The 25,981-nt window shown below is 47.2% G+C and overlaps 1 protein-coding gene across 1 annotated transcript in view; it reads left to right on the top strand.

Annotated features, from left to right (window-relative positions):
- ccdc162 (coiled-coil domain containing 162) overlaps positions 1-25,981 on the top strand; it is a 271,702-nt gene that overhangs the window by 173,032 nt on the left and 72,689 nt on the right. The window contains exons 33-37 of the mRNA XM_078542866.1: positions 1,021-1,116; positions 1,515-1,679; positions 7,409-7,629; positions 8,869-9,007; positions 12,416-12,536. Of these exons, the coding sequence (XP_078398992.1) occupies positions 1,021-1,116; positions 1,515-1,679; positions 7,409-7,629; positions 8,869-9,007; positions 12,416-12,536 (742 nt within the window). The remainder of the gene's footprint in view (positions 1-1,020; positions 1,117-1,514; positions 1,680-7,408; positions 7,630-8,868; positions 9,008-12,415; positions 12,537-25,981) is intronic.

Below are 25,981 nucleotides of genomic sequence, written 5' to 3' on the forward strand. Positions count from 1 at the left end.
TGAAAATTTAAATGGGGCGGGGTGACGTCGGGAGTTCCGCCTGATGTCATCCCGTGTCATTTTATGCGTCAGCGAGCGGGCCCCGCCCGTGCTCGCCGACTTGTAAAATTCTGCCCTTTGTTTCTTTACTACAACCATTAACACTGCCTTTGCCTTTTGTCCCATGACATCTTTGTTATTTAATCTTTCCTGCCTTTCAACCTATCCCAGAAATTTCCATTTGTTCTATCACCCCCTCCCCCTTTCAACAGTATAAAATCCATCACATTTGTACCTCCCTTCAGTTCTGAAAAAGAGCCATATTTGACTCAAAACATTAACTCTGTGTCTCTCTCCACAGATGTTGCCAGACCTGCTGAGTAGTTCCAGCACATTCTGTTTTTAATTCAACATAGACTCTTTGCTTTTGTACTTTATGCCTTTATTAATAAAGCCTAGGATACTGTATGTTTTAATAACCACTTTTTCAACCTATACTGATTTATGCACCTATATCCCCAGGTCCCTCTGCTTCTGTACCCTCTTTAGAATTTATCTTATATCTTCTATTTTCTCTGTGTACTTCCTACCAAAATGAATCACTTCACACTTTGCATTAAATTTCATTGGCCACTTGTCTGCCCATTTCACCAATTTGTCTACGTCCTTTTGAAGTTCTACACAATCCTCACTCTTCACAATGCTTCCAAGTTTTCTGTCATCCACAAAGGCCACCTTGGAGGACTCTGTCATGGTGTTTGGCAAACATGCAGAGAGAATTTTTAATGAGGGGTGCCTCATAATTGTAATAAAACCAGAAAAAGACAGAAACACCCCAGGTCCTAACAAAGGGTCATTGACCTGAAATGTTAACGCTGCCTTCTTCTCTCTAAGATGCTGCCTGATCTGCTAAGCGTTTCTGGCATTTTCTGGTTTTAGTTCAGAGTTCCAGCATCTGCAGCATTTTACTTTTTATACTTCATAACTGAGCTTGTTCACAGCTCCTTTCTTCCTTTGTTGACCCAATATTTTCTGTTCCAGGCCCCTGTACTGTTTCCCTGGAGAACTTTCTTAGCAAGAGAGGGATTTGTCCCAGTGATGCTCGGCAACTTTCAAACCATCGAGTATAGTATGCAGGTAAAAGCATTAATTTGGCTGCACCTCCCATGCTAACACGGAAAGTACATTAGCTGCCGGGTTAGTTTTTGTGTTGTATCTTGGAATGGTACGTTATTGGGTATTTTGAAAAACGTGTCTTAAGATAAAAGCCTGTGCACTGAGTATCACTGATGTGTGAAGACATTGATGCTGATAGGTTATTGCCTTTGCAAATGTGTCAAGAAATAAACTGCAGCCGATCATCAAAAAAGCCTATGGCTCAGTTGCGGGGTGGGGGCGGTGGGGTTGTGGGGGTGGGGTGGGGGGGTGGGGGGAGGGGGTGGGAGAGTTGGGAGGTTGTTGTGGGGGGGGTTGGTGTGACGCCTTAAACTATAGAACCCATTTATCAGAATTGCTGCCACTTCTCTTTGATCCAGATGTGCCTGTGCAAACTGAACGATCGTGACCGTAATGTTGCTAATGCTGAACTACTTAGTGTCTCCCTTTTGATGGAAGACATGATGCAGAATGGGAGTGAAGCTGTCCTGTTTACCGGAAAGGATGAGGAGCCATGCGATGAGTCAGTGACCAAAGCTGAGCAGGTGAAATCTTCAGCAATTACATTCTGTAAAATTACATTCTTATCCCTGGATGACATGGTTGGCCACTTGTTTGGGACTAATATTAACCTAAGCTGCCCAGCAGGAAGCTGACGGGTTTGGGGTGGCTTTTTGATTTACATCCTGCCTGGTTTTACTTCCTATTGACCTTTTTGACCCTGCCAGACTGGGGAAAGGAAATAGACAGCTGCCTGAAAGATGAGCCAGAATTATTTCAACAGAAGTTCTAGGAACTGCCTGTGGGGCCTGTGCACCATAGTACTCTGAGAGAGAGATTGCACAGACCCTTCTTCCTGAGACCCCTTCTGCCAACTTTATAACTCTGGGCATTGGGAGTTAACAAGTGCCCTCAGCATCCAATTTTCAAATGGGACATTTAGCAAGCAATATGGCCCAGGTTGTACTTCCTCATTAAGAGTGGCTGGTGAGAGGAGGGGAATCAGAAAATCTAGGCCAGCGTTTCCTTGCTCACAGTACCCATGGATAATTAGGGGAAATAGGAGTGCGAGAGGAGTTGGGAGTTGAAACAGAGCTGGGAGAGCAGAGGTGACTGAGGGAGGTCGGTGAGGAGGGAACGAGGTGGTCCTTTGAGTATTGTGAGTATGGTCGGGTAAGTATTTACTACTTTTATCACTTATAGTTTTTAAGGTCTTATTTTGTGGTTCATCGTTTGTAAGGGCTATATTCTGTAACAAGGAGGAGCAGGGAAGAAGGGCCCTAGAGTAATTGATATTATTTGATATTAAGTATCTTCCAAAAGGCTTAATTTAATTTAAAGGGATAAGTCTTGGCAGAAGAGCTCAAAACCATGGTGTGCTCATCCTGCTCTATACGGGAAGCCAGGAACATTTCCAGTGCCTGGGGCCAGCTTGTGTGCAGGAAGTGTCTCCAGGTGCAGCTCCTGTAAACCCGGGTTTCGGAGCTGGAGCGGCGGCTGGGGACACTGTGGAGCATCCGTGAGGCAGAGAGTATCATGGATAGCACGTATAGAGAGGTGGTCACTCCGCAGGCTAAGAGTCCACAGGCAGGAAGGGAATGGGTGGTCACTAGGTAGAGCAAGAGGACTAGGCAGGCAGTGCAGGAACCTCCTGTGGCTATTCCCCTGCAAAACAGATATATCGCTTTGGATACTGTTGGGCGGAATGGCCTCTCAGGGGAAAGCAGCAACAGCCAAATTCGTTACACCACGGTTGAGTCTGCTGCACAGGGGGAGACTAAAAAGTATGGGAATGCAATAGTTATAGGGGCTTCAGTTGTAAGGGGAATAGATAGGCATTCCTGTGGCCGCAAACGAGACTCCAGGATGGTATGTTGCCTCCCTGGTGCTAGGGTCAAGGATGTCTCAGAGCAGCTACAGGACATTCTGAAGGGGGAGGGTGAACAGCCAGTGGTCATGGTACACATTGGTACAAACAACATAGGTAAAAAAAGGGTTGAGGTCCTAAAAGCAGAATATAGGGAGTTAGGAAGTAAGTTGAAAAGTAGGACCTCAAAGGTAGTGATCTCAGGATTACTACCATTGCCATGTGCTAGTCAGAGTAGAAAAAGCAGGATACATTGGATGAATACATGGCTGAAGAGATGGTGTGAGGGGTAGGGTTCAGATTCCTGGGACATTGGGACTGGCTCTGGGGTAGGTGGGACCAGTACAAACTGGATGGGTTACATCTGGGCAGGACCGGGACTAATGTCCTAGGGGGAATATTTGCTAGAGTGGTTGGGGAGGGTTTAACCTAAAATGGCAGGGGGATGGGAACCTATGCAAGGAGTCAGAGGAGGGGGAATCAAGGACAAGAACAAAAGACAGAAAGGGGAATAGGAAAAGTGATAGGCAGAGAAATCAAGAGCAAGAATCAAACGGCCTCAGTGAAAAATAGTGGGAACGGGACAATGTTAAAAAGACAAGCCTTAAGGCTTTGTGTCTTAACACGAGGGGCATTCGCAATAAAGTGGGTGAATTAACCGCGCAAATAGATGTAAACAGGTTTGATATAGTCGGGATTACAGAGACATGGCTGCAGGGTGACAAGAGATGGGAGCTGAACATCCAGGGATATTCAATATTTAGGAAGACAGACAAAAAGGAAAAGGTGATGGAGTTGCATTGCTGGTTAAAGAGGAAATTAACGCAATAGTGAGGAAAGATATTAGTTCCCACGATGTGGAATCTGTATGGGTAGAGCTGAGAAACACTAAGGGGCAAAAAACATTAGTGGGGGTTTTATATAGACTCCCAAACTGTAGTGGTGATGTTGGGAATGGCATTAAACAGGAAATTAGACGCATGCAATAAAGGAACATCTGTAATTATAGGTGACTTTAATTTGCATATAGATTGGGCAAATTAAATTAGTAACAATACTGTAGGGGAGGAATTCCTGGCGCGTATATGAGATGGTTTTCTGGACCAATATGTTGAGCAATCAACTAGAGAACAGGCCATCCTAGACTGGGTATTGGGTAATGGCAAAGGAATAATTGGCAATCTAGTTGTGTGAGGCCCCTTGGGGATGAGCGACCATAATATGATAGAATTCTTCATCAAGATGGAGAGTGACGTAGTTGATACTGAGGCTTGGGTCCTGAATCTTAATAAAGGAAACTACGATCGTATGAGTCGTGAGTTGACTATGATGGATTGGGAAACGTTACTTAAAGGGATGATGGTGGATAGGCAATGGCAAACGTTCAAAGAGCACATGGGTGAACTGCAACAATTGTTTATTCCTGTCTGGCACAAAAGTAAAACAGGAAAGGTGGCCAAACCATGGCATACAAGGGAAATTAGAGATAGTATTAGATCCAAGGAAGAGGCATACTCATTGGCCAGAAAAAACAACAGATCTGAGGATTGGGAGCAGTTTAGCATTCAGCAAAGGAGGACCAAGGGATTGATTAAGAAGGGGAAAATAGAGCACGAGTGTAAGCTTGTGGGGAACATAAAAACTGATTGTGAAAGATTCTATAGGTATGTGAAGAGAATAAGATTGATGATGACAAATGTAGGTCCCTTACAGTCAGAAACAGGGCAATTTATAATGGGGAACAAAGAAATGGCTGACCAACTAAATGCATGCTTTGGTTCTGTCTTCACAAAGGAGGACACAAATAACATACCAGAAATGTTGGGGAACACAGGGTTTAGTGAGAGGGAGGAACTGAAATAAATCAGTATTAGTAGGGAAATGCTGTTGGGGAAATTGATGGGACTGAAGGCCGATAAATCCCCAGTGCCTGATAATCTACATCCCAGAGTGCTTAAGGAAGCGGCGCTAGAAATAGTGGATGCATTGGTGGTCATCTTCTGAGATTCTATAGACTCTGGAACAGTTCCTACAGATTGGAGGGTAGCTAATGTAACCCCACTATTAAAAAGGGAGGTAGAGAGACAACAGGGAATTATAGACCAGTCAGCCTGAAGTTGGTAGTGGGGAAAAGTCTAGAATTCATTATAAAAGATTTACTAGCTGAGCACTTGGAAAACAGTGGCAGAATCGGACAGAGTCAACATGGATTTATGAAAGGGAAATCATGCTTGACAAATCTACTGGAATTTTTCGAGGATGTAACTAGTAGAGTTGATGAGGGAGATCCAGTGGATGTGGTTTATTTGGACTTTCAGAAGGCTTTCGACAATGTCCCACATAAGAGGTTAGCGTGTAAAATTAAAGCGTATGGGATTGGGGGTAGTGTATTGAGATGATAGAAAACTGTTGGCAGACAGGAAACAAAGAGTAGGAATAAACGGGTCTTTTTCCGGATGGCAGGCAGTGACTAGTGGGATACTGCAGGGATCGGTGCTGGGACCCCAGCTATTCACAATAAATATTAATGATTTAGATGAGGAAACTAAATGTAATATCTCCAAATTTGCAGATGACACAAAGCTGGGTGGGAGGGTGAGCTGTGAAGAGGATGCAGAGATGCTTCAGAGTGATTTGGACAAGCTGAGTGAGTGGGCAAATGCATGGCAGATGCAGTATAACGTGGATAAATGTGAGGTTATTCACTTTGGTAGCAAAAACAGGAAGGCAGATTATTATCTGAATGGCTATAAATTGAGAGAAGGGAATATGCAACGAGACCTGGGTGTCCTTGTACACCAATCGCTGAAGGTATGCATGCAGGTGCAGCAGGCGGTAGAGAAGGCAGATGGCACGTTGGACTTCATGGCGAGAGGATTCGAGTACAGGAGCAGGGATGTCTTGTTGCAATTATACAGGGCCTTGGTGAGACCACACCTGGAATATTGCGTGCAGTTTTGGTCTCCTCATCTGAGGAAGGATGTTCTTGCTTTAGAGGAAGTGCAGTGAAGGTTTACCCGACTGATTCCTGGAATGGTGGGACTGACAAATGAGGAGAGATTGAGTCGGTTAGGATTATATTCAGTGGAGTTCAGGAGAATGAGGGGGGATCTCATAGAAACCTATAAAATTCTAACAAGATTAGACAGGGTAGATGCAAGAAGGATGTTCCCAATGCTGGGGGAGTCCAAAACCAGGGGTCACAGTCTGAGGATATGGGGTAGACCATTTGGGACTGAAATGAGGAGAAATTTCTTCAGCCAGAGAGTGGTGAGCCTGTGGAATTTGCTAGCACAGAAAGTAGTTGAGGCCAAAACATTGTATGTTTTCAAGAAGGAGTTAGATATAGCTCTTGGGGCGAAAGGGATCAAAGGATATGGGGAGAAAGCGGGAGCAGGCTATTGAGTTGGATGATCAGCCACAATCATGATGAATGGCGGAGCAGTCTCGAAGGGCTGAATGGCCTACTCCTGTTCCTATTTTCTATGTATGTTTCTATGTATAGTGCACAGTACAGATGTGCACATGTAAGTTTTACAGTTTGCTTTGCTTATGCTCTGCTAGACTGAAAGTGTACCTAAAAATATGCTGATATGAGGGCAAAAAAAAACTTGTTTGCAGACAAATTATGAATGACCTTAGGAGCATTCTCATTCCAAAGTACCGGTGCACTATTTTCATTCGTTTGTATTTGTTTGAGAATGATTAAAAACTAGGTTGACATGGAGGCATTGTTTGTTAGTGTTACTTCAACATATTCTGCCTCGGAAGTGGTCGACTGACCACCCTACATGAGCATATCCTGTTCTCAACTATTCTATCATGGGGAAGTATTGTTTAGACTTCTTAGCTAAACAGCTCCAGTGTAGGTTCCTGGGAATCTACCTGGGCTCTGAAGAAGGGTCATACAGACTCAAAACATTAATTCTGCTTCTCTCGCCACAGATGTTATCAGACCTGCTGAGTTTTTGCAGCATTTTCTGTTTTTATTCCTGGGAGCAGTTAAACCTGCCTGTCTTCTCAATCATGGAGAAGGCGGGCTGAGGGAAAGTGAAATAAAGAAATGGGAATGGTTGTGGACCTTTGCCTTCTCCATGCAGCATTGCGATCCTTGTTGGTAATCTCTACCTTAGATTTGTACAATCGCAAACAAATATGCAGAGCTACAAAGGACAGAGGGCCACTGGCTCAGCTAACATTTACAACAGCGTAACCTCATTTTTTTTTCTATGTTATGTTATAGGGAAGCAAACCATCTAGTTTGTAGCTAACTGCGCCCACCCCATGAGAACTCTCGGTCCAGCTGAAGTTGCCTATTATAGCATGTAATTTATTCATCTACACGTGGCTTTCCTTGGCTGAAGCTTGATTTCTCTACACTTTATGATTTTTGGGTGTTTACCGCAGGAAGATGCAGTTGAAAAGAAAGATGGAGAACAGTCCCCAGTCAGCAAAATAGCACCCTCTTTGAAAGCAAAGGAGCCCATATCAGTGTACGTGGCGCTTAAATCCTTCTTGATATTATGGAAACAACTTGAGGTGTTTAAGGAGGAATGGGGCAGGTTAAAGCTTAGTGTGGAGCAGATCAACTCTGTGACCCTCTACAAACAATTCTGCAAAGTTTACAGGTGAGAAAGATAAATGTGGACAAAGAGAATGTTGTAATACATCATTCTATCCTTCTTTAGTATGCACTGGTTATACTATTCTGCAATGCAAATTATCTTCTATTCCCTGATAAACTGTACTGAGTTTGCTGCATGCAATTATGTGCCAGCAGAATGAATATTTAACATGCAATTCTTTACCACTGAGGTTGCAATTATAGTCAAATATTTGCCAGGTTTTTCGACAGTCACCTGTGAGTTCATGAGTTTGAGGTCATTCCCAAAGTAATGTGATTGGGAAAGAGGGAAGGTTTTAGGGAATGCAGCATCAAAAAATTGATGTAGCCTGTGTAAGAGAACTTGAGCGTCTCCACATAAATTTTCAACTGTCTTCAACTGAGGGTAGATGCCGATGCAGATCACCGTGCACACATTGAATTAATACTGCTTTGCAGATACATGACTGTAAGTAGAGACCCAAGACTCCCTACCAACACTCCATTGCCCAGTTTACCATTCATGTATCCTCAGAGGAGGCCAACGTGAGTGCAGAAACACCCTGTTGTCACTCCAGCATGATTAGACTGAATCCCTCTCTGGTCAATCAGCCCTGCTGTCAATCTGCTGCAATGAGAAGGTCCTAGAGGGACTTACCTCAAGTGAATTTAGAGCTTAGCATGAGAAAGGGTCCATTTGATCATTCAAGCTCCTCCATATTGGCCAGATTGAATATTTCCATTAATTATTTGGTAAATTTCACCTTTCTCATTGTGGCAGTCCCTAGTACCTGCAGATACTGTACTTTGCAGATTCCAGTATAAACCAATCCCGCTTGAACTCTTCCTCCATTCCCTAATGGTTTCCTATCTACGCTATGCTCGGGTCCCTGAAAATAGGTAGTGGAAAAAAACTGAAAAGAGCTTTGGAACAAGTTCTAGACCATCAATTACTGGAGGAGGGGTTGATGAGACGAATGGAGACAAAATGTTATTGTAATAACTAACTTCTAGCCTTAGTGTTTGGAAATTCCACATTCATGCAGCTGGGTACAGTGGAATATCTATAACTACCTGGTTGCTTAGCGGTATATTTGTTTTTATCAATGATCAGATCTTAAGAACAACCTGTGCTTCAATGAAACAGAGCAGATGAACGTTTTTGAGTATCAAATGTCTTTTGAAAGTTGAACATTTGTTAACTGCTAAAAAATTGATTTTTCAAGAAAATCAGTGAAACTGAGGACTTTGCCCTTCATTCTAGATTAGAAATCATGTACCCAGCTATGAATGTAATAGCCTGTCAGTTAGGCATGGAAGATAAGTATGAAAGAATGATGATGGACAACGAGCCACTACTCCCACCAAAGGGGACATCAGAAGCGGAAGCAAAAGTTCAACAGGTATGTTGAACACACCTCAGTGAAGGCTGAACTTGGCTTAAGTCCTTTTCAATAGGCATGCTTTTTCAAAGTGTTTCCCCCATGAACAGTTAAGCATTTCATGTAGCTCTCATAGCTGCCTATTTAATTCAATGACAGTTGCCAGAATGTTTATTAATGTTTGCACTGCTGACAGGAAGCATGGTTCTCTCCACATTTTATTGCCACCATACAGCTGGCAGTACAGGCCCACGCAGCTCCACCGTTATCATTTAGTTCCTGGTCTTTTATTATTTATTTAATTCCTGGCCTCAGTGTTATTTATTTCATCGGAGACAATGGGGATCAGGGGGAAAACTCTTCACTGGTTGGAGTCATACCTAGCACAAAGGAAGATGGTTGTGGTTGTTGGAGGTCAGTCATCTCACCTCCAGGACATCACTGCAGGAGTTCCTTAGGGTAGTGTCCTCGGCCCAACCATGTTCAGCTGCTTCATCAATGACCTTCCTTCCATCATAAGGTCGGAAGTGGGGATGTTCACTGATGATTGCACAATGTTCAGCACCATTTACGACTCCTCAGATACTGAAGCAGTCCATGTCCAAGTGCAGCAAGACCTGGACAATATTCAGGCTTGGGCTCACAAGTGGCAAGTAACATTCGCGCCACACAAGTGCCTGGCATTGACCATCTCCAATAAGAGAGAATCCAACCATCGCCCCTTGATGTTCAATGGCATTACCATCACTGAATCCCACTATCAACATCCTGGGCATTACCATTGACCAGAAACTGAACTGGACTAGCCATATAAATACTATGGCTACAAGTCAGAGGTCAGAGGCTCAGAATCGTGCGACACGTAACTCACCTCCTGACTCCCCAAAGCCTGTCCACCAACTACAAGGCACAAGTCAGGAGTGTGATGGAATACTCCCCAAGTGGCTGGATGAGTGCAGCTCCCACAACACTCAAGAAGTTTGACACCATCCAAGACAAAGCAGCCCACTTGATTGGCACCCCATCCACAAACATTCACTCCCTCCACCACTGACACGCAATAGCAGCAGTGTGTACCATCTACAAGATGCACTGCAGGAATTCACCAAGGCTCCTTAGACAGCATCTTCCAAACCCATGACCACTACCATCTAGAAGGACAAGGGCAGCAGATGATGGGAACACCATCACCTGGAAGTTCCTCTCCAAGTCACTCACCATCCTGACTTGGAAATATATCACCGTTCCTTCACTGCCACTGAGTCAAAATCCTGGAGTTCCCTTCCTAACAGCACTGAGGGTGTACCCATACCACATGGACTGCAGCGGTTCAAGAAGGCAGCCCACTACCACCTTCTCAAGGGCAATTAGGGATGGACAATAAATGCTAGCCTAGCCAATGAAGTCCACATCCCATGAATGAATTTTTTAAAAATTCCATGGCTTTGATGCCTACTGATAAGTTCAATCAACTGCAGGAAGACAAAGGTTGCATTATTTTTGAACAGAGTTCTTTAGTTAAATAAAGAGGGCAGGATTTTTCAGATGGCATGCTGCCCTGACACTGACAAAGTCGGTGGGGATGATGTTGGCAACACCACAGCCACTTAACCACACCTTGGAGCTATAATTGGCTGGAGGCAAAACTTCCACCCCTCACTCGTGAGGAAGCCCCAACTCAGGGAGCTACTGGCTGCTCTGATTGGCCGATAGCTCTGTCGGTCCACCAGCGCCACTGGGAGTGATAGCCACTGCTGTGACCACAGACAGTGTCCAGGCTCTAAGTACTGAAAGCCCAGGACACAGGTATTTGTAGGGGTCTTGTGGCGATGAAATGGAGTGGAGGCCAAGGCAGGATGGGGGATTGCATTGGGAAGGCTGGGGTGGGAGGGAGCAGTGGGGAGGGGGGAAAGACCTTGGAGAGCTGGGTGGGGATTGAGAAAGGGGGCCCATGACGGAGGGAGGGCCAGTCACCCCTCCTTTCTGCCTGAGGCTCGCGCAGGCTAACCTGCCGGGTTTACCCCCTGTCCCTGACCTCCTCCCGCCAACTTATAAAAATGCAGTCAAATGGGAAGCAATCCTTAAGCAGCCATTAATTGGCCTCTCAAATGCCTCGATTGGTTTGAGGACAGTTGGGTGGCCCTAGGCCTCGCCCACGCCCCGTAAAATTTCAGACAGGTCAGGGAGGACTGGTAGGCAGCGGGACAGCCACTCAAGAGTATTTTATGCCCCCCCATCAACTCCAAACCCACTATTAGGGGTCCATAAAATTCTGCGCATAAACTCAAATTGAGCAAGTAGGCCAGCAGGAGTTCATAAGTAAGTAAATGAAGTTGGCCTCAATTCAACAATTAATATCATAGGCAACAAATTGAGCAAATAAAACAGGTGTGAACCTTGAACACAGAAAATGAGAATGTTCTGAGTCTACTGGGGTGACAGAAATGGACTGGATGAAAAGAAACAACTTGCATTCATACAGCACCTTACATGGCGTCAGGATGTCCCGAAGCACTTTACAGTGAATCAAGCACTTTTGAAGTAGAATCGCTGTTTTATGATCGGAAATGTGGCATTCAGTTGCCCCAAAGAAGTTCCCATAAACAGCAGTGTAGAATGTAAATAACCAGATAAGTGTTGGTTAAGGGAGGAATGTTGCCCAGGATTCTGGGAGAACCCCCTCACATTCTTCTTCGAGTAGGGCCGTGGAATATTTTAGGTCCACCTGAGAAGGAAGACAGGGCCGTAGTTTAGCATCTCAATTGGAAGACAGCACCTCCGACAGTGGCCAATACTGCACCTAGATTATGTGCTCAAGTGTCCAGAGTTAGATCTGAATCCACCACCTACTGATTGAATGGCAAGAGTGCTGGCACTGATCCGAAGCTGACACCCAAGATGAGCCTTGATCTTTTTTCTTCTTGCAGTTCCCATGTTCCATGTTCCAGCCTCAGTCATGGTCTCCCACGCCCTCCTTTCATTAGATTTTCACACCAGTGCCCAGAAGCAGTTTCCTGAGATAGAAATTCGGTAGTTTAGTAAATGTGAGGACCTTCCAGTGATTTGGAGATGGGGGGCAGGTAGTTGAAGAGAAGAGGTGTACACAAAGTTTAATAGTCCCAAAAGAGTTAGACATGCATTGAGAGATTGAAAGATTATAATGAGAAAAGTGACACCTGTACAGACAGTGACAGAAGGAGAGACACAGAAAATAATACAGAATAGAAAAGAGACAGAGAAGCAGCCTGAGGCATAAAGATCCAATTTTGTTGCTGTCTGTGAGCAGCAGCACCATGGGAAATCACCATGAGGTAAACACTGCATTATAATGAGGTTTCTTTCTACCATCATCGGCTCCCACAAGAATCTGAAACACAAAGTTAAATGAAAGTTGAAATAAATGACTGCCTTGTCTGCTTTTGTTCACAGCTACATAAAATTCTTGAAAGCATGGAATGTTACATGATCCATGAGCTTCAGAAGAAAATTGCAAAGGAGATGACGCTTGTTATGTCAGAAAGAGCAAGAGGAGAAGCAACTCTACCAATAGGTAAAGAGTGACACATTCTTCAAAAGGCTGATAGTTCCTGAGGATTGGGAGCAGTTCATAATTCAGCAAAAGAAGACCAAGGGACTGATTAAGAAGGGGAAAATAGAGTACGAGAGTAAGCTTGCAGGGAACATAAAAACTGACTGTAAAAATTCTATAGGTATGTGAAGAGAAAAAGATTGGTGAAGACAAATGTAGGTCCCTTACAGTCAGAAACAGGGGAATTTATAATGGGCAACAAAGAAATGGCTGACCAACTAAATACATACTTTGGTTCTGTCTTCACAAAGGAGGACACAAATAACATACCAGAAATGTTGGGGAACACAGGGTTTAATGAGAGGGAGGAACTGAAAGAAATCAACATTAGTAGGGAAATGGTGTTGGGGAAATTGATGGGATTGAAGGCCGATAAATCCCCGGGGCCTGATAATCTACATCCCAGAATACTTAAGGAAGCGGCCCTAGAAATAGTGAATGCATTGGTGGTCATCTTCTGAGATTCTATAGACTCTGGAACAGTTCCTACAGATTGGAGGGTAGCTAATGTAACCCCACTATTGAAAAGAAAGGCAGAGAGAAAACAGGGAATTATAGACTAATCAGCCTGACGTCGGTAGTGGGGAAAATTCTAGAATCCATTATAAAAGATTTAATAGCTGAGCACTTGGAAAACAGTGGCAGAATCGGACGGAGTCAACGTAGATTTACAAAAGGGAAATCAGGCTTGACAAATCTACTGGAATTTTTCGAGAATGTAACTAGTAGAGTTGATGAGGGAGAGCCAGTGGATGTGGTTTATTTGGACTTTCAGAAGGCTTTCGACAATGTCCCACATAAGAGATTAGCGCGTAAAATTAAAGCGTATGGGATTGGGGGTAGTGTATTGAGATGATAGAAAACTGTTGGCAGACAGGAAACAAAGAATAGGAATAAACGGGTCTTTTTCCGAATGGCAAGCAGTAACTAGTGGGATACCACAGGGATCGGTACCGGGACCCCAGCCATTCGCAATGTATATTAATGATTTGGATGAGGAAACTAAATGTAATATCTCCAAATTTGCAGATGACACAAAGCTGGGTGGGAGGGTGAGCTGTGAGGAGGATGCAGAGACTCTTCAGTGTGATTTGGACAAGCTGAGTGAGTGGGCAAATGCATGGCAGATGCAGTATAATGTGGATAAATGTGAGGTTATCCACTTTGGTAGCAAAAACAGGAAGGCAGATTATTATCTGAATGGCTATAAATTGAGAGAGGTGAATGTGCAATGAGACCTGGGTTTCCTCGTACACCAGTCGCTGAAGGTAAGCATACAGGTGCAGCTTATAGGGAGAGGTCGCAGACCAGTGAGGAATGGTAAAGAAGGCAAATGGTATGATGGCCTTCATAGCGAGAGGATTTAAGTACAGGAGCAGGGATGTCTTGCTGCAATTATACAGGGCCTTGGTGAGACCACACCTGGAAGATTGTGTGCGTTTTTGGTCTCCTTATCTGAGGAAGGATGTTCTTGCTATAAAGGGAGTGCAGCGAAGGTTTACCAGACTGATTCCTGGGATGGCGAGACTGACATATGAGGAGAGATTGAGTTGGTTAGAGTTATATTCAGTGGAGTTCAGAAGAATGAGGGGGATCTCATAGAAACCTATAAAATTCTAACAGGACTAGACAGGGTAGATGCAGGAAGAATGTTCCAATGGTGGGGGATTCCAGAACCAGGGTCACAGTCTGAGGATATGGGGTAGACCATTTAGGACTGAGATGAGGAGAAATTTCTTCACCCAGAGAGTGTTGAGCCTGTGGAATTCGCTACCACAGAAAGTAGTTGAGGCCAAAACATTGTATGTTTTCAAGAAGGAGTTAGATATAGCTCTTGGGGCGAAAGGGATCAAAGGATATGGGGAGAAAGCGGGAGCAGGCTATTGAGTTGGATGATCAGTCATAATCATGATGAATGGTGGAGCAGGCTCGAAGGGCTGAATGGCCTACTCCTGCTCCTATTTTCTATGTTTCTATGTTTCCTCACCTGTACAGGTTACTGTTTTGTCAAGAGGGTAAGATGAAGCCCTCATAAAATAAACTGTACTTTGCAAATAATTGGGTTTAAGCTTTTGATATCAACTAGTTCTAGGAGATATGTTACTGTGATATTGAAAATGGAGGAAAAGCTGTAAAACTTCAAAATCTGCTAGAGACATCAGCTTACTGGTACCACATTAATAACGTTCCTTTCTAACCTACTGGCCTGAATTAAAACCGCCCGAGCAACATCAGATACTAATAACGGCAAAGATTATTGGCATCTGGTAATAAGGACCTTAAATTTTAAATCCATCCCCTCAGGAATAGAAACAATCATAAGGCAATCTCATGACAATGAGACAGAAGGTGCTCCTTAGACAGCACCTTCAAATCCCACCACCACTACCACCTAGAAGGACAAGGGCAGCAGATAGATGGGAACACCACGGTTCCCCTCCAAGTAACTCATCATCCTGACTTGGAAATATATCGCTGTTCCTTCACTGTCGCTGGGTCAAAATCCTGGAACTCCCTTCCTAACAGCTCTGTGTGTGTACCTACATCAGATGGACTGCAGCAGTTCAAGAAGACGGCTCACCACCACCTTCTCAAGGGCAACTAGGGATGGGCAATAAATGCTGGCCCAGCCAGCGAAGCCCACATCCCGTGAATGATGAATGAAAAAAAAATTGTTTTGCTGCTTCCACCTTCAGATTTTACTTACAAAGGGATTCGACCCGTGTAATGCCCAAGAGGACGCCTGCTCTGCTTTGCTCTTACAGACATCTGAGTCTTTTGATAGCTGTAACCTCCTGTCACCACTCACCCCGTGCCCCTTTGCTGGAAGTCCATCTGCAAACTACAAGCACAACTGGAATTTTCCCTCCTTGGCACCATGTTGGTCAGGCTGACACTGTTCTGGAGGAAAATCCACCGCTAAAATAAATTGAAGCCATTTCATCCGATTTTAATTTTGTAAAGTACCGGTGTGGAGTCCGATAGAATGCAAAAGTGCGGTGTTTCATGTCCAATCCAAACAGATGTAGGTCTGTGTGACACAACCTGAGCTGCAGTTATGTAAAGAGACAATCCAAATGTTGAAGGAGTTTGAAGTTGGGTTGAAAAGATAAGTAAGTGGCAGAATGGATTCCGAGCTGGCAAAGGGTGTGCCTCATTTCGGTGATGCCTCCCTGGATGTGCTGCTGGGGGTTGGGAGGGGGCTGGAGAGAGATTGTGTCCTTAACAGCAAGAGGAAAAGCCTGCAGTGGAAACCATGGTTGGAGATAGTTGAGGAGGACAGCAGCAGGAGTGGGGGTGGGGGTTGAGGGGTGGTGTGGGGAGGGAGGGTGCTGTGCTCCTGAATTCAGTGCAGAAAGCGCTTTGATGACCTCAGCAGGTCAGGAAATTTTTTTTGAAAAATATACTTTATTCATAAAATATCTGGAAGAACATTACAAAACATTTCTAAATCGCCATCACAAAAAGTACAGTCAGATTCAGCTTTTACACATGGATCAGGAGGTGCTTCAGTACAATCAATGAATATTACAATCATTTCAATATGGTCATTACAGACAGTCAGACAGTAGTATTGGAGTTATCAACATACATCATGTTGCACTCTGAGGTGCTTCAATACAATTATAATACAATTAGTATTCAATGCATACATTCATTGTGAGCCCTACAGCCTGAGGGGTCTATACAATCCCCAGCCCCTCGGTGCACTATGGCAGAAAGGTCTTAGACAGCACCCTTCAGGAAATGGTCAAGTGCAGTGGCATATTCACCTAAATCCTGCAGTGCACATCATCTCACCTTCTCAACCCTATTCCAGCACAGCACTCCTCACACTTACCTACATTGCAGGTGCACCCATTCTTCTCTATCTATGCACTCCATATCCCCACCTATCCATCCGTCATTTCCACTAACTCCCATCCTTACACAATTTCACGTCTCTCCCTCAAAGTCACCCTCACCAAAAACGTTCCATCTGTCAGCTGAACAAATGCCATTACGCTGTTAGAATCATGGACCAGACCCTCAAATTTTGGTACGATCTGGTTAGAACCAGATCGCTGGGATTTTCCGCATCTACGATTTCCCGTGGTGGGCGGGGCAAAAAATTTGATGGACCAGCCAAACATCTGTTGACTTTTGGCGGGAATTTCCAAGGAACCGGAAAATCCTAGCCCTTTTGTTTACAGTGTACAAAGTTTGAAACCCCAGGTATTTGCTAAGAGAATAATGCCACAAGAGTCCATGGTATTTGAACAAACAAATAAACTTTACGAAGTCAGAAAAGTAAAACAATTTACAATATCTTTCTTATACTCTACATTAAGAATTAACATGAGGTAAACATGAAATAACAGGCAAACTGTGGTCGAACACGTTGCACTGCACAATAAATGGCAGATGCAACCAAGACCAATCCCAAGGATTTCTCAGCAATCCACCCAGACGTCAGTATTTACCGTGAGTAACAGAATCTTGTTAAAGCTCAGTCTGCAATTTTCCATCCACGTTGGCATCAGGTATCATGCTGGGTGGGTGGGGGGGGGGAAACAGTGTGGCAAGAAGGCCAGGAATCGGTTTTACGCTGTCGTGAAACGGGTTTGCGATCGTCCACTTCACCCATAAATGGCGGGCCGCAATTCCCGCTGTCCAATGTCGGGAGCATCATTTTAAAACATTTGCATCTAATTATAAGCCCTTCTCACCAGAATAATCCCCCACGCTGGATTACCCGGCATGTCAGCCTGTTTCACAAGTGTACATAAGCGACGTGAACCTGGCGAGCTGCACTTCGCTCGGGACTTCGAGGTTTGTTTACTTACTTTGCTTCGGTCAGCGCTCGCAGTCATCAGCGCCACGGGCAGGTCTCTACCTACCAGGCCAGCCATAAGGCAGGTGTGGCTTTTCAACAGCTGCAGTGCTAGGGCTTGCTTGGGGAAGGGGGAGAATTGGCCTCGGGCAAGGGAAGAGGCTGCAGGGCGAGGGCTGTACTGGGGAAGGAGGTTATCCCAGCGTGTGTATGGGGGCATATGTTGATCTATGCAAGTAGCCTCAAGATGGTGAGGGCTGACGAGGCAGCCTCCAGAGGAGATGAGGCCGGATGGAGATGTGAGGGTTTGAGTGAGAGGGCGAGTGGTGATGTCCCTTGAGTTGGCAGTGAGTGAGGTGCCAGTGAATGTGTGATGGCCTTGCGAGTGTGAGTTTAGAGTGATGAGATGGTTGCCTTACCCTGGTGGCACGGATGAGATCATTCATCCGTTTTCTGCACTAGATGGCTGACCTCTTGTGTGCAGCTTTGGCATTGACCACCTCTGCCACCACCTCCCAAGCCCGTAGTGATGAGACTGATGGGCCTCCTGCGGCCAGAGTGGGGGGTAGAGGACATCGTGGTGGGCCTGCACGGTGTCCAGAAGGCGTTCCCAGGGATATGTCACTGAATCGGGGGGGGGCTGAACTTTTCTTGGCTTTTGGGGCCATGTCTTCACCGGTGCCCTCCTGGGCTGCAAGCATTAAGAAGTGTGTGCGCTGCTGCAATTTAAATATGGCGCCCTGCGTGAGGAAGCGGTGAGGTAACGGCATGCTGGGTAAATCGGCGGCCGCCCGCCAGGGACACGGCATGTTTCCTGTGGATGCATAATTAACGAGGCAGGAACGGGACGATACAGCTCGAAAACCCACCATTGCGGCTGGTGGGTAAAACGTTCTGTTTCCCGCCCGCTGCCACACTTAGTGCACACCTGGGTGATTCCGCCCTCTGTCTCCCTTATGACAGGATTTTCAGTCTTCACCTTTGAAGATCTAGCCTCTGAATTCCCTCCAAAAGTTGCTCCAACTCGGACTGCCTCAACGACTGCTCATCTCCCAGGGTTTCAACCTGGTCTCCCAAAACCACATTCCCCTGTGTTCCTGAGTTTGCCCTCAACACCTGCTCATGGACGCAACTCCAGCTGTTCAGAGCAGAACACCAAAGGGTTACCTTCGCACTAACAGCCCACAGCACCGAGTGATAGAGCAAACCTCCAAAGTGCAGAAAGTAACCTCTAAATTGTACAAGTAACATCTCAGCAGAAGTGCTGTAGGAATACATAGGAGCAGGAGCAGCTCCTCGAGTCTGTTCCACCATTCGATGAGATCGGGGTTAATCGGTGACCTAACTCTACATTCGTGCCTGTGCCTCATATCCCTTAATAGCTTTTGGTTAACAAAAATCTATCAATCTCAGTTTCAAAATTAAATATTGACCTAGCATCAGTTGCTGTTTGCTGAAGAGAGCTGCAAACTTCTAATATACTTTGCGTGTACAAGTTTTTTCCTAATTTCACTCCCGCAAGGTTTGTCTAGATCTTTCCTGATAGACTTGCTGTGAGCAAACCCTTTCCCACCAGCAGGTAAGAAAGCTGCTGTGAGGACTGAGAATTTATTGGTACCTTTGCTTCGTTTTGCTTCTGCCCCCGAAATTGCCATTGAGTACTCGCCTTGGGTTCACTGGTGACTTTCGGGAAGCCCAGGAATTTTCTGGTTGGCAGGGGGTGGGGGCGGAGCATGAGCAGGCGCGGACCCCATCGCTGCCCGCGATCGGGTCCACGCCGCCATTTTACGCGGGTGGGCCAATTAAGGCCTGTCCAACGCATTTCTGGACTCCCGAGGATAGCGGGAGTGGGCGGGCAGCAGTGGGCGTGGATAGACCACCGGGTCCAATGGCGACCTGGCAGCCTGTTTAAATGAAGGCCTGGCAGCCTTTTCTAGGCTGCTCACAATGGCAAATGCAAGGCCACAGCAGAGGGTTCTGGTGAGCAGGCCAGCCCGGAGGGTAGGCCAGTGGGACATGCCAGGCCGGAGGGTAGGCCAGTGGGACATGCCAGGCCGGAGGGTAGGGCGGGTGGACATGCCAGGCCGGAGGGTACGGCGGGTGGACATGCCAGGCCAGAGGGTAGGGCGGGTGGACATGCCAGGCCAGAGGGTAGGGCAGGTGGACATGCCAGACTGGAGGGTAGGCCAGTGGGACATGCCAGGCCGGAGGGTAGGGCGAGTGGACATGCCAGGCCAGAGGGTAGGGTGGGTGGACATGCCAGGCTGGAGGGTAGGGCAGGGGGCCAATGTGCCCCTTGTTTCTCAAGATGACTGCCTTGCTGCCCTCCTCGAGGAGGTGGCAGCACGGCGGGAGGTGCTGGTTCCCGAGGATGGGAGGAGGAGTCCCCCCCACATGAAGAAATGTGCCTGGGAGGAGGTGGCAGAGGCGGTGAGCTCCCGCGACGTGGTGCGGCGCACCTGGATCCAGTGTCGCGAGCGCTTCAACAATTTGTTGAGCTCTGGCAGGGTGAGTACCATGTTGGCATTGGTCACTTAACCCAGCAGGTCGGCTTACCCCCTGCTGCTCCCCCACCAAGTCCGAGTGTCGTGACTGCATTGAATCATTGGCGGCATGTGTCCTTTGCTGGGTGGGCCAGCAGATATTGCCCATGCTGAGGTCAGCCTGAAAGGGTGGTGAGGAGATGTGTTTTGCCCCTGCAGCACATGTTACACTGAGTCCCACATGACTGGTGTGGGGGCAACCTGCACCTAGGCGCAGTGCTGGAACTCCAGGACGTGCCCTAGTCAGGGTGATGAGATGCTGGGAGGGGAGCTTCAAGTTGGCGTGGCAATGAACCACCTGCTTGCGCCTCCTTGATATGGACGGATATACCGTGTGGTGCCTAATGTGATGTAGGCAGCATGTGTCTAAGGGGGGAGTGTGGAGCAAGCCAAGCATCTTTATGGGAGTGATCGGCAGCAGCAGAGTGAGGAGGCACTGGAGCCCTGATATGTCCCACTCTGGTTGGGGTGGGCCGTGTGCGAAGAGACTCCATGTGCAATTTGCACTAATCAATGCTCTTCTCTTATTTTCAGGAGAAGAATGCACATAACGTGGCAGAACATGCGAGGACTGGCGGCGGCCAGGCGCAGATCGCCATTCTAAGCCATTTCGAGCAAGAGGCCCTGAATCTGGAGAAGCGCCACGCAGCAAGGTCCACCGGTGTCGGTGAGGCTGGGGTGCCACGGCCAGGTATTTATGCCCAACAGTGAGGTCACCATTGTCCTCCCAACAGCCATAGCACTGCTGCATGTTAAATGATTTAATTGTGCAACATGGCTTGACCATCGCTTATGGAAGGATGAGCGCATAATAATCCGGGGGACAGGGATGAACATTGTCATTGTCTCCACGTTAACTGATCCAATGTCCTTGTTCTTCCTTTCAGCATCATCGGAGCAGGGCCAGGAGGAGCAGCAGAGGCCCCTCTCTCACACCTGAAGGGCCTGAAGCCTCACCAGCGTCACACCATTTCTGCGAGGCAGGCACCAGCGCAGATACGAGCACCTCGGTGGGAATTAGAGCATTGGCTAGTGTCACGAGGCACAGCGGTGAGGGCACTTCACAGGCGCTGGAGGAGCTGGCAGAGACAGAGAGTGCCCGTGGCACCAGCAGTCGGAGAACTGCAGGGAACCAGGCACATGCTCAGTCGGTGCCTCATGATGTGCCTCTGGAGTCTCCGCGACGCAGCAAGCGCAGGAAATGCGGTCGGGTGCACAGGAGAATCTGGGGGAGATACATTGGTTTGGTCTCTGTGGTGGAGGAGTCTACGCGGACGATCGCTGAAGCAATGAGCCACATGTCTGGGCGCCATGCGTCCTCCATGGTGAGAGTGATGACTCTCGTGGAGAGGCTTCTCCAGCAGACCCATCAGCAAGCCCTCACATCGACATTGACCTCAGCTGCTCACTGCCAGTGTGGGAGATGGTCTGGGCACTAAGTTTCCCAGCTCGGTGCCCATCCATCCACAGTGAGCAGGGTGGTCCGAGGTGACTTCACGTCGATGCAGCAGCTGCCTGTCGTCTCTGCGGGCTCCTCTCAGGGCGCTCTGGATGAGGGCGGCAGCTCCTCCACTCCTCTGCCAGTGACCGTATCATCCGGTGAGGCTGCGATGACTGGGGAGATGCCAGCTGTGGAACTGGCAGTTCCCTCCCAGGCGGGGCCAGCACAGGCTCCATGGGCCAGAGGACGACCGCCAAGGTCATTGAGGCCAACAGGACGGCAGAGTCAGCAGGCTGGCTCAGATGCCACTTCGAGCAATGGGGCAGCACCAAGATGTAGCACCCGGAAATGTAAACATAAAGCACCTTAGGCACACCACGGGTTTCTCACTGGTGCTTTTGTGTTGGCCCGAGATGAGGCCCTTATGATTTTAGTTGATTTTTAACACTATTGTTTTTTTTTGTAATAAGTTGCTTTGCTTGACCCATTACATTCAGATATGTCACCATGGCTGAGGGTGCCTCTTTTCTCCTGCATGGCTTCCAAAGCTGTATTGAGTGTTTTTTTAGACAGCTTTATTAATCTGCTAACCTGGCAGATTTTGCACTTAGATGTCGAGTATCGAGCCAACAGCCCAGACTTGTCCTGATGGACCATCCGTGGTGTACTAGCTGAAGTTTCGTTGGATTAGAGCCTCCCGGGTGTCCCTGTCTCCCTGGAGTATGCCCAGGTCAGCATCTACCCCCTCAGCATTTCCCTGTGCATGCTCATCCTCGGACTCACTGCTGGACTCATCGTGTGCAGCCGCAGCCACTGCGTCTACGTCTTCATCGTCCACTGTGTCGCCCCTTTCCAGCTCAAGATTGTGGAGAGCGCAGCATGTAACCACTATCACCGAGACACGATCCGGGGGGTACTGGAATGCACCCCCTGAGCGATCCAGGCATCAGAAGCGCATCTTGAGAAGGCCGATGGTTCTCTCCACCACAGCCCTTGGGGTGCCCTGGCTCCTATTGTACCGCTGCTCAGCTTCTGTTCTTGGATGCCAGAGAGGCATCATGAGCCACCTTCTGAGGGGATAGCCCTTGTCACCCAGCAGCCATCCATCAAGCCAGGCTGGAGCACTGAAGAGCCCTGGCGCCTGGGAGTGTCTGAGTATGTAAGCATCATGGGAGCTGTCTGGGTACCTTGCACAGACTTGCAGAATCAGCATCCTGTGATCACACACTATCTGCACGTTCATGGAGTGGAAGCCCTTCCTGTTGACGAAGGCACCGGGCTCACCCGCTGGCACCTTGATGGCCACATGTGTACAGTGTATTGCACCCTGGACACGGGGGAAGCCAGCAATGGCCGCGAAGCCTCTGGCTCGCTTTGTCTGGCTTGCCTGGTCCCTGTAAGTGGATGAAAGTCAGTTAACACCTGAACAGAGCGTCTGTGACCTGCTTGTCACAAGTGTGGACAGCTGATTGGGAGACACCACAAAGATCATCCACCGAGCCCTGGAAGGAGCCAGAGACATAGAAGTTGAGAGCAACTGTGACCTTTACAGCCGCTGGCATGGGGTGTCCACCCGCATAGTTCGCGGAGATCTCAGGCCCAATCACCTGACAGATATAGTTGACTGTCTCCCTTGAGAGACGGAGCCTCCTTCGGGGCTGCACCTCAGTCATATTGAGGTAGCTGCTTTGCCGCCTGTATATCCTGGCAGCAGGAGAGTGGCATCTTCTGCGGCCCCCTCCGCCTTGGACTCCCTGTTGGCCCTGCGCCCCTTGTGCCTGCGCCTGCTGTCCCAAAGTTGGCTCCCCTGGAGGCTGAATGTGCACTCCTGGCCTCCTCCCCCTTCTAGCCCTCCCTTCCTCCTCAGAGGGGCTGCCTCCAGTGGACAGTTCAATTCCTATTCCCAGGCTCAGGGAAGGCTTCCTGAAACCTGCAGGCCCAGAAAGGATTCCTCACTGCAGAGTGCTGACCTGAAGGTTAAGAGTCCAGACAAAGCAGCTGGTATATGTTTTGAAGTACTGCAGATCACACAGGCAAGTTTGTAAAACTTTCACAAATAAATACTTGACTGTGAACATTCACAACCCCAGTGAGCCCTCTTATCCTGCCCGTGGATAAGGTTAATACAAATGTGTCCTACCTACCTGCCCATTGTGCCCATGCGTCGAACCAGAGATTGCACAGACACCAAAAAATTGGCATCGATTGAACACTCAAGGGCCTTAAGTGGCCCGTTAATTAATAGCTGGCGCGCGTCGGACATCATCACGTGCCCGCCCAGTGAAATATCACGTCACCATGTGTCATTTTACGCGCAGACGTGTGGAACCCGCCTCCACATGATAACGGAAAAATTCTGACCAGTGTGTCAGTATTACTCTAACTGAATGATTTACCCTCCTCTCCTGGAAGTGGGGTTGGTGGGGAGGCTGGGTTGGTGGAGAAGGGGGGTTTGTGGGGAGGTGGGGGTAGTGCAATGCTGTTGTGCACATGGAGCCAAACATGGTCTAGTCAAATATAAAAGCAAAATACTGCGGATGCTGGAAATCTGAAACAAAAACAGAAAATGCTGGAAAAACTCAGCAGGTCTAACAGCATCTGTGGAGAGAAAGACAGAGTTAACATTTCGAGTCCATATGACTCTTCTTCAGAGCTGAAAACTCTCGGTTGGTTGGAGATATAACTAGCACAAAGGAAGGTGGTTGTGGTTGTTGGAGGTCAGTTATCTCAGCTCCAGGACATCACCACAGGAGTTCCTCAGGGTAATGTCCTAGGCCCAACAATCTTCAGCTGCTTCATCTATGACCTTCCTTCCATCATAAGGTCAGAAGTGGGGATGTTTGCTGATGATTGCACAATGTTCAGCACCATTCACGACTCCTCAGATACTGAAGCAGTCCATGTACAAATGCAGCAAGACCTGGACAATATCCAGGCTTGGGCTGACAAGTGGAAAGTAATATTCACATCAGTCACTCAATTGCAGGCAATTACCTCCAAAATGAGAGAATCTAACCATCGCCCCTTGACATTCAATGCCATTACCATCACTGAATCCCCCACGAGCAACACCCTGGGGGTTATCATTGACCAGAAACTGAACTGGACTAACCATATAAATACTGTGGCTACAACAGCAGGTCAGAGGCTAGGAATCGTGTGATGAGTAACTCAACTCCTGACTCCCCAACGCCTGTCCACCATCTACAAGGCATAAGTCAGGAGTGTGATGGAATACTCCTTACTTGCCTGGATGAGTGCAGTTTCCATAACACTCGAGAAGCTTGATGCAATCCAGGACAAAGCAGCCCGCTAGATTGGTACCACATCCACAAACATTCTCTCCCTCCACCACCGATGGACAGTAGCAGCAGTGTGAACCATCTACAAGATGCACTGCAGGAGTTAACCAAGGCTCCTTAGACAGCACCTTCGAAATCCACGACCACTACCATCTAGAAGGACAAGGGCAGCAGATACATGGGAACACCACCACCTGGAAGTTCCCCTCCACATCACTCACCATCCTAACTTGGAAAGATATTGCAGTTCCATCACTGTCACTGAGTCAAAATCCTGCCCAATCACTTAACTTATCTTTGTCTGTTTGTAGCCTCCTTATGTCCTGTTCACAACTTACTTTTCTACGTACCTTTATGTCATCAGCAAATTTGGTAACCATCCCTTAAATCCCTTCATCCAAGTCATTTATACAAATTGTACAAAGTTGAAGTCCCAACACTGATCCCTGTGGGACGCCGCTCGTTGCATCTTGCAAACCTGAAAAAGACCCATTTATGCCTACTCTCTGCTTCCTGTTAGCCAGCCAATCTTCTATCCATGCCAATATGTTACCCCCTACACCATGAGCTTCTATTTTCCGCAGCATTGTTCTAAGAAGATCAGGGGAGTTCACCTTGGTGCCCTTGCTAATATTTATCCATTAACCAACATTGCTAAAAATAGATTATTTGGTCACATTGCCTGTTTGTAGGATCTTGCTGTTTTAAAATTGGCTGCTACTTTTTCTCCATTACAACAATTCAAAAAGCACTTCATCAGCTGTAAAATGCCAGGATGTCCTGAGCCATACAAGGCAGTATGTTAATACAAGCATTTCATTTACAGTGTAGAGGTGGTGGTGTACTGGTATTGTTGCTGTGCTGGTAATCCTGAGACCCAGGATAATGCCCTCGGGACCTGGGTTTGAATCCCACCTCGGCAGATGGTGGAATTTGAATTCAATAAAAATCTGGAAGTAAAAAGTCTAATGATGGCCATTGTTGATTGCAGGAAACACCCACCTGGTTCACTAATGCCCTTTAGGAGTCTTCAACATCAACCTGGACCACATGAAGTCTCATGGCATCAGGTCAAACATACCGCTGATTATCATGTACCGTTCCCCCTCAGCTAATAAATCATTAGGGCATTGGTGCCCTTCCCCTTAGTTTCCTTACCTGGTCTGGTCTACATGTGACTCCAGACCCACAGTAATGTGGTTGATTCTTAAATGCCCTCTGAAATGGCCTAACAAGCCAATCAGTTGTATCAAATTGCTGAAAAGCTGAAAAAGAATGAAACCGGACAGAACACCCGGCATCGACCT

This window comes from Cetorhinus maximus, chromosome 5, assembly GCF_964194155.1.
Source record: "Cetorhinus maximus chromosome 5, sCetMax3.hap1.1, whole genome shotgun sequence".
Classification (NCBI taxonomy): domain Eukaryota; kingdom Metazoa; phylum Chordata; class Chondrichthyes; order Lamniformes; family Cetorhinidae; genus Cetorhinus; species Cetorhinus maximus.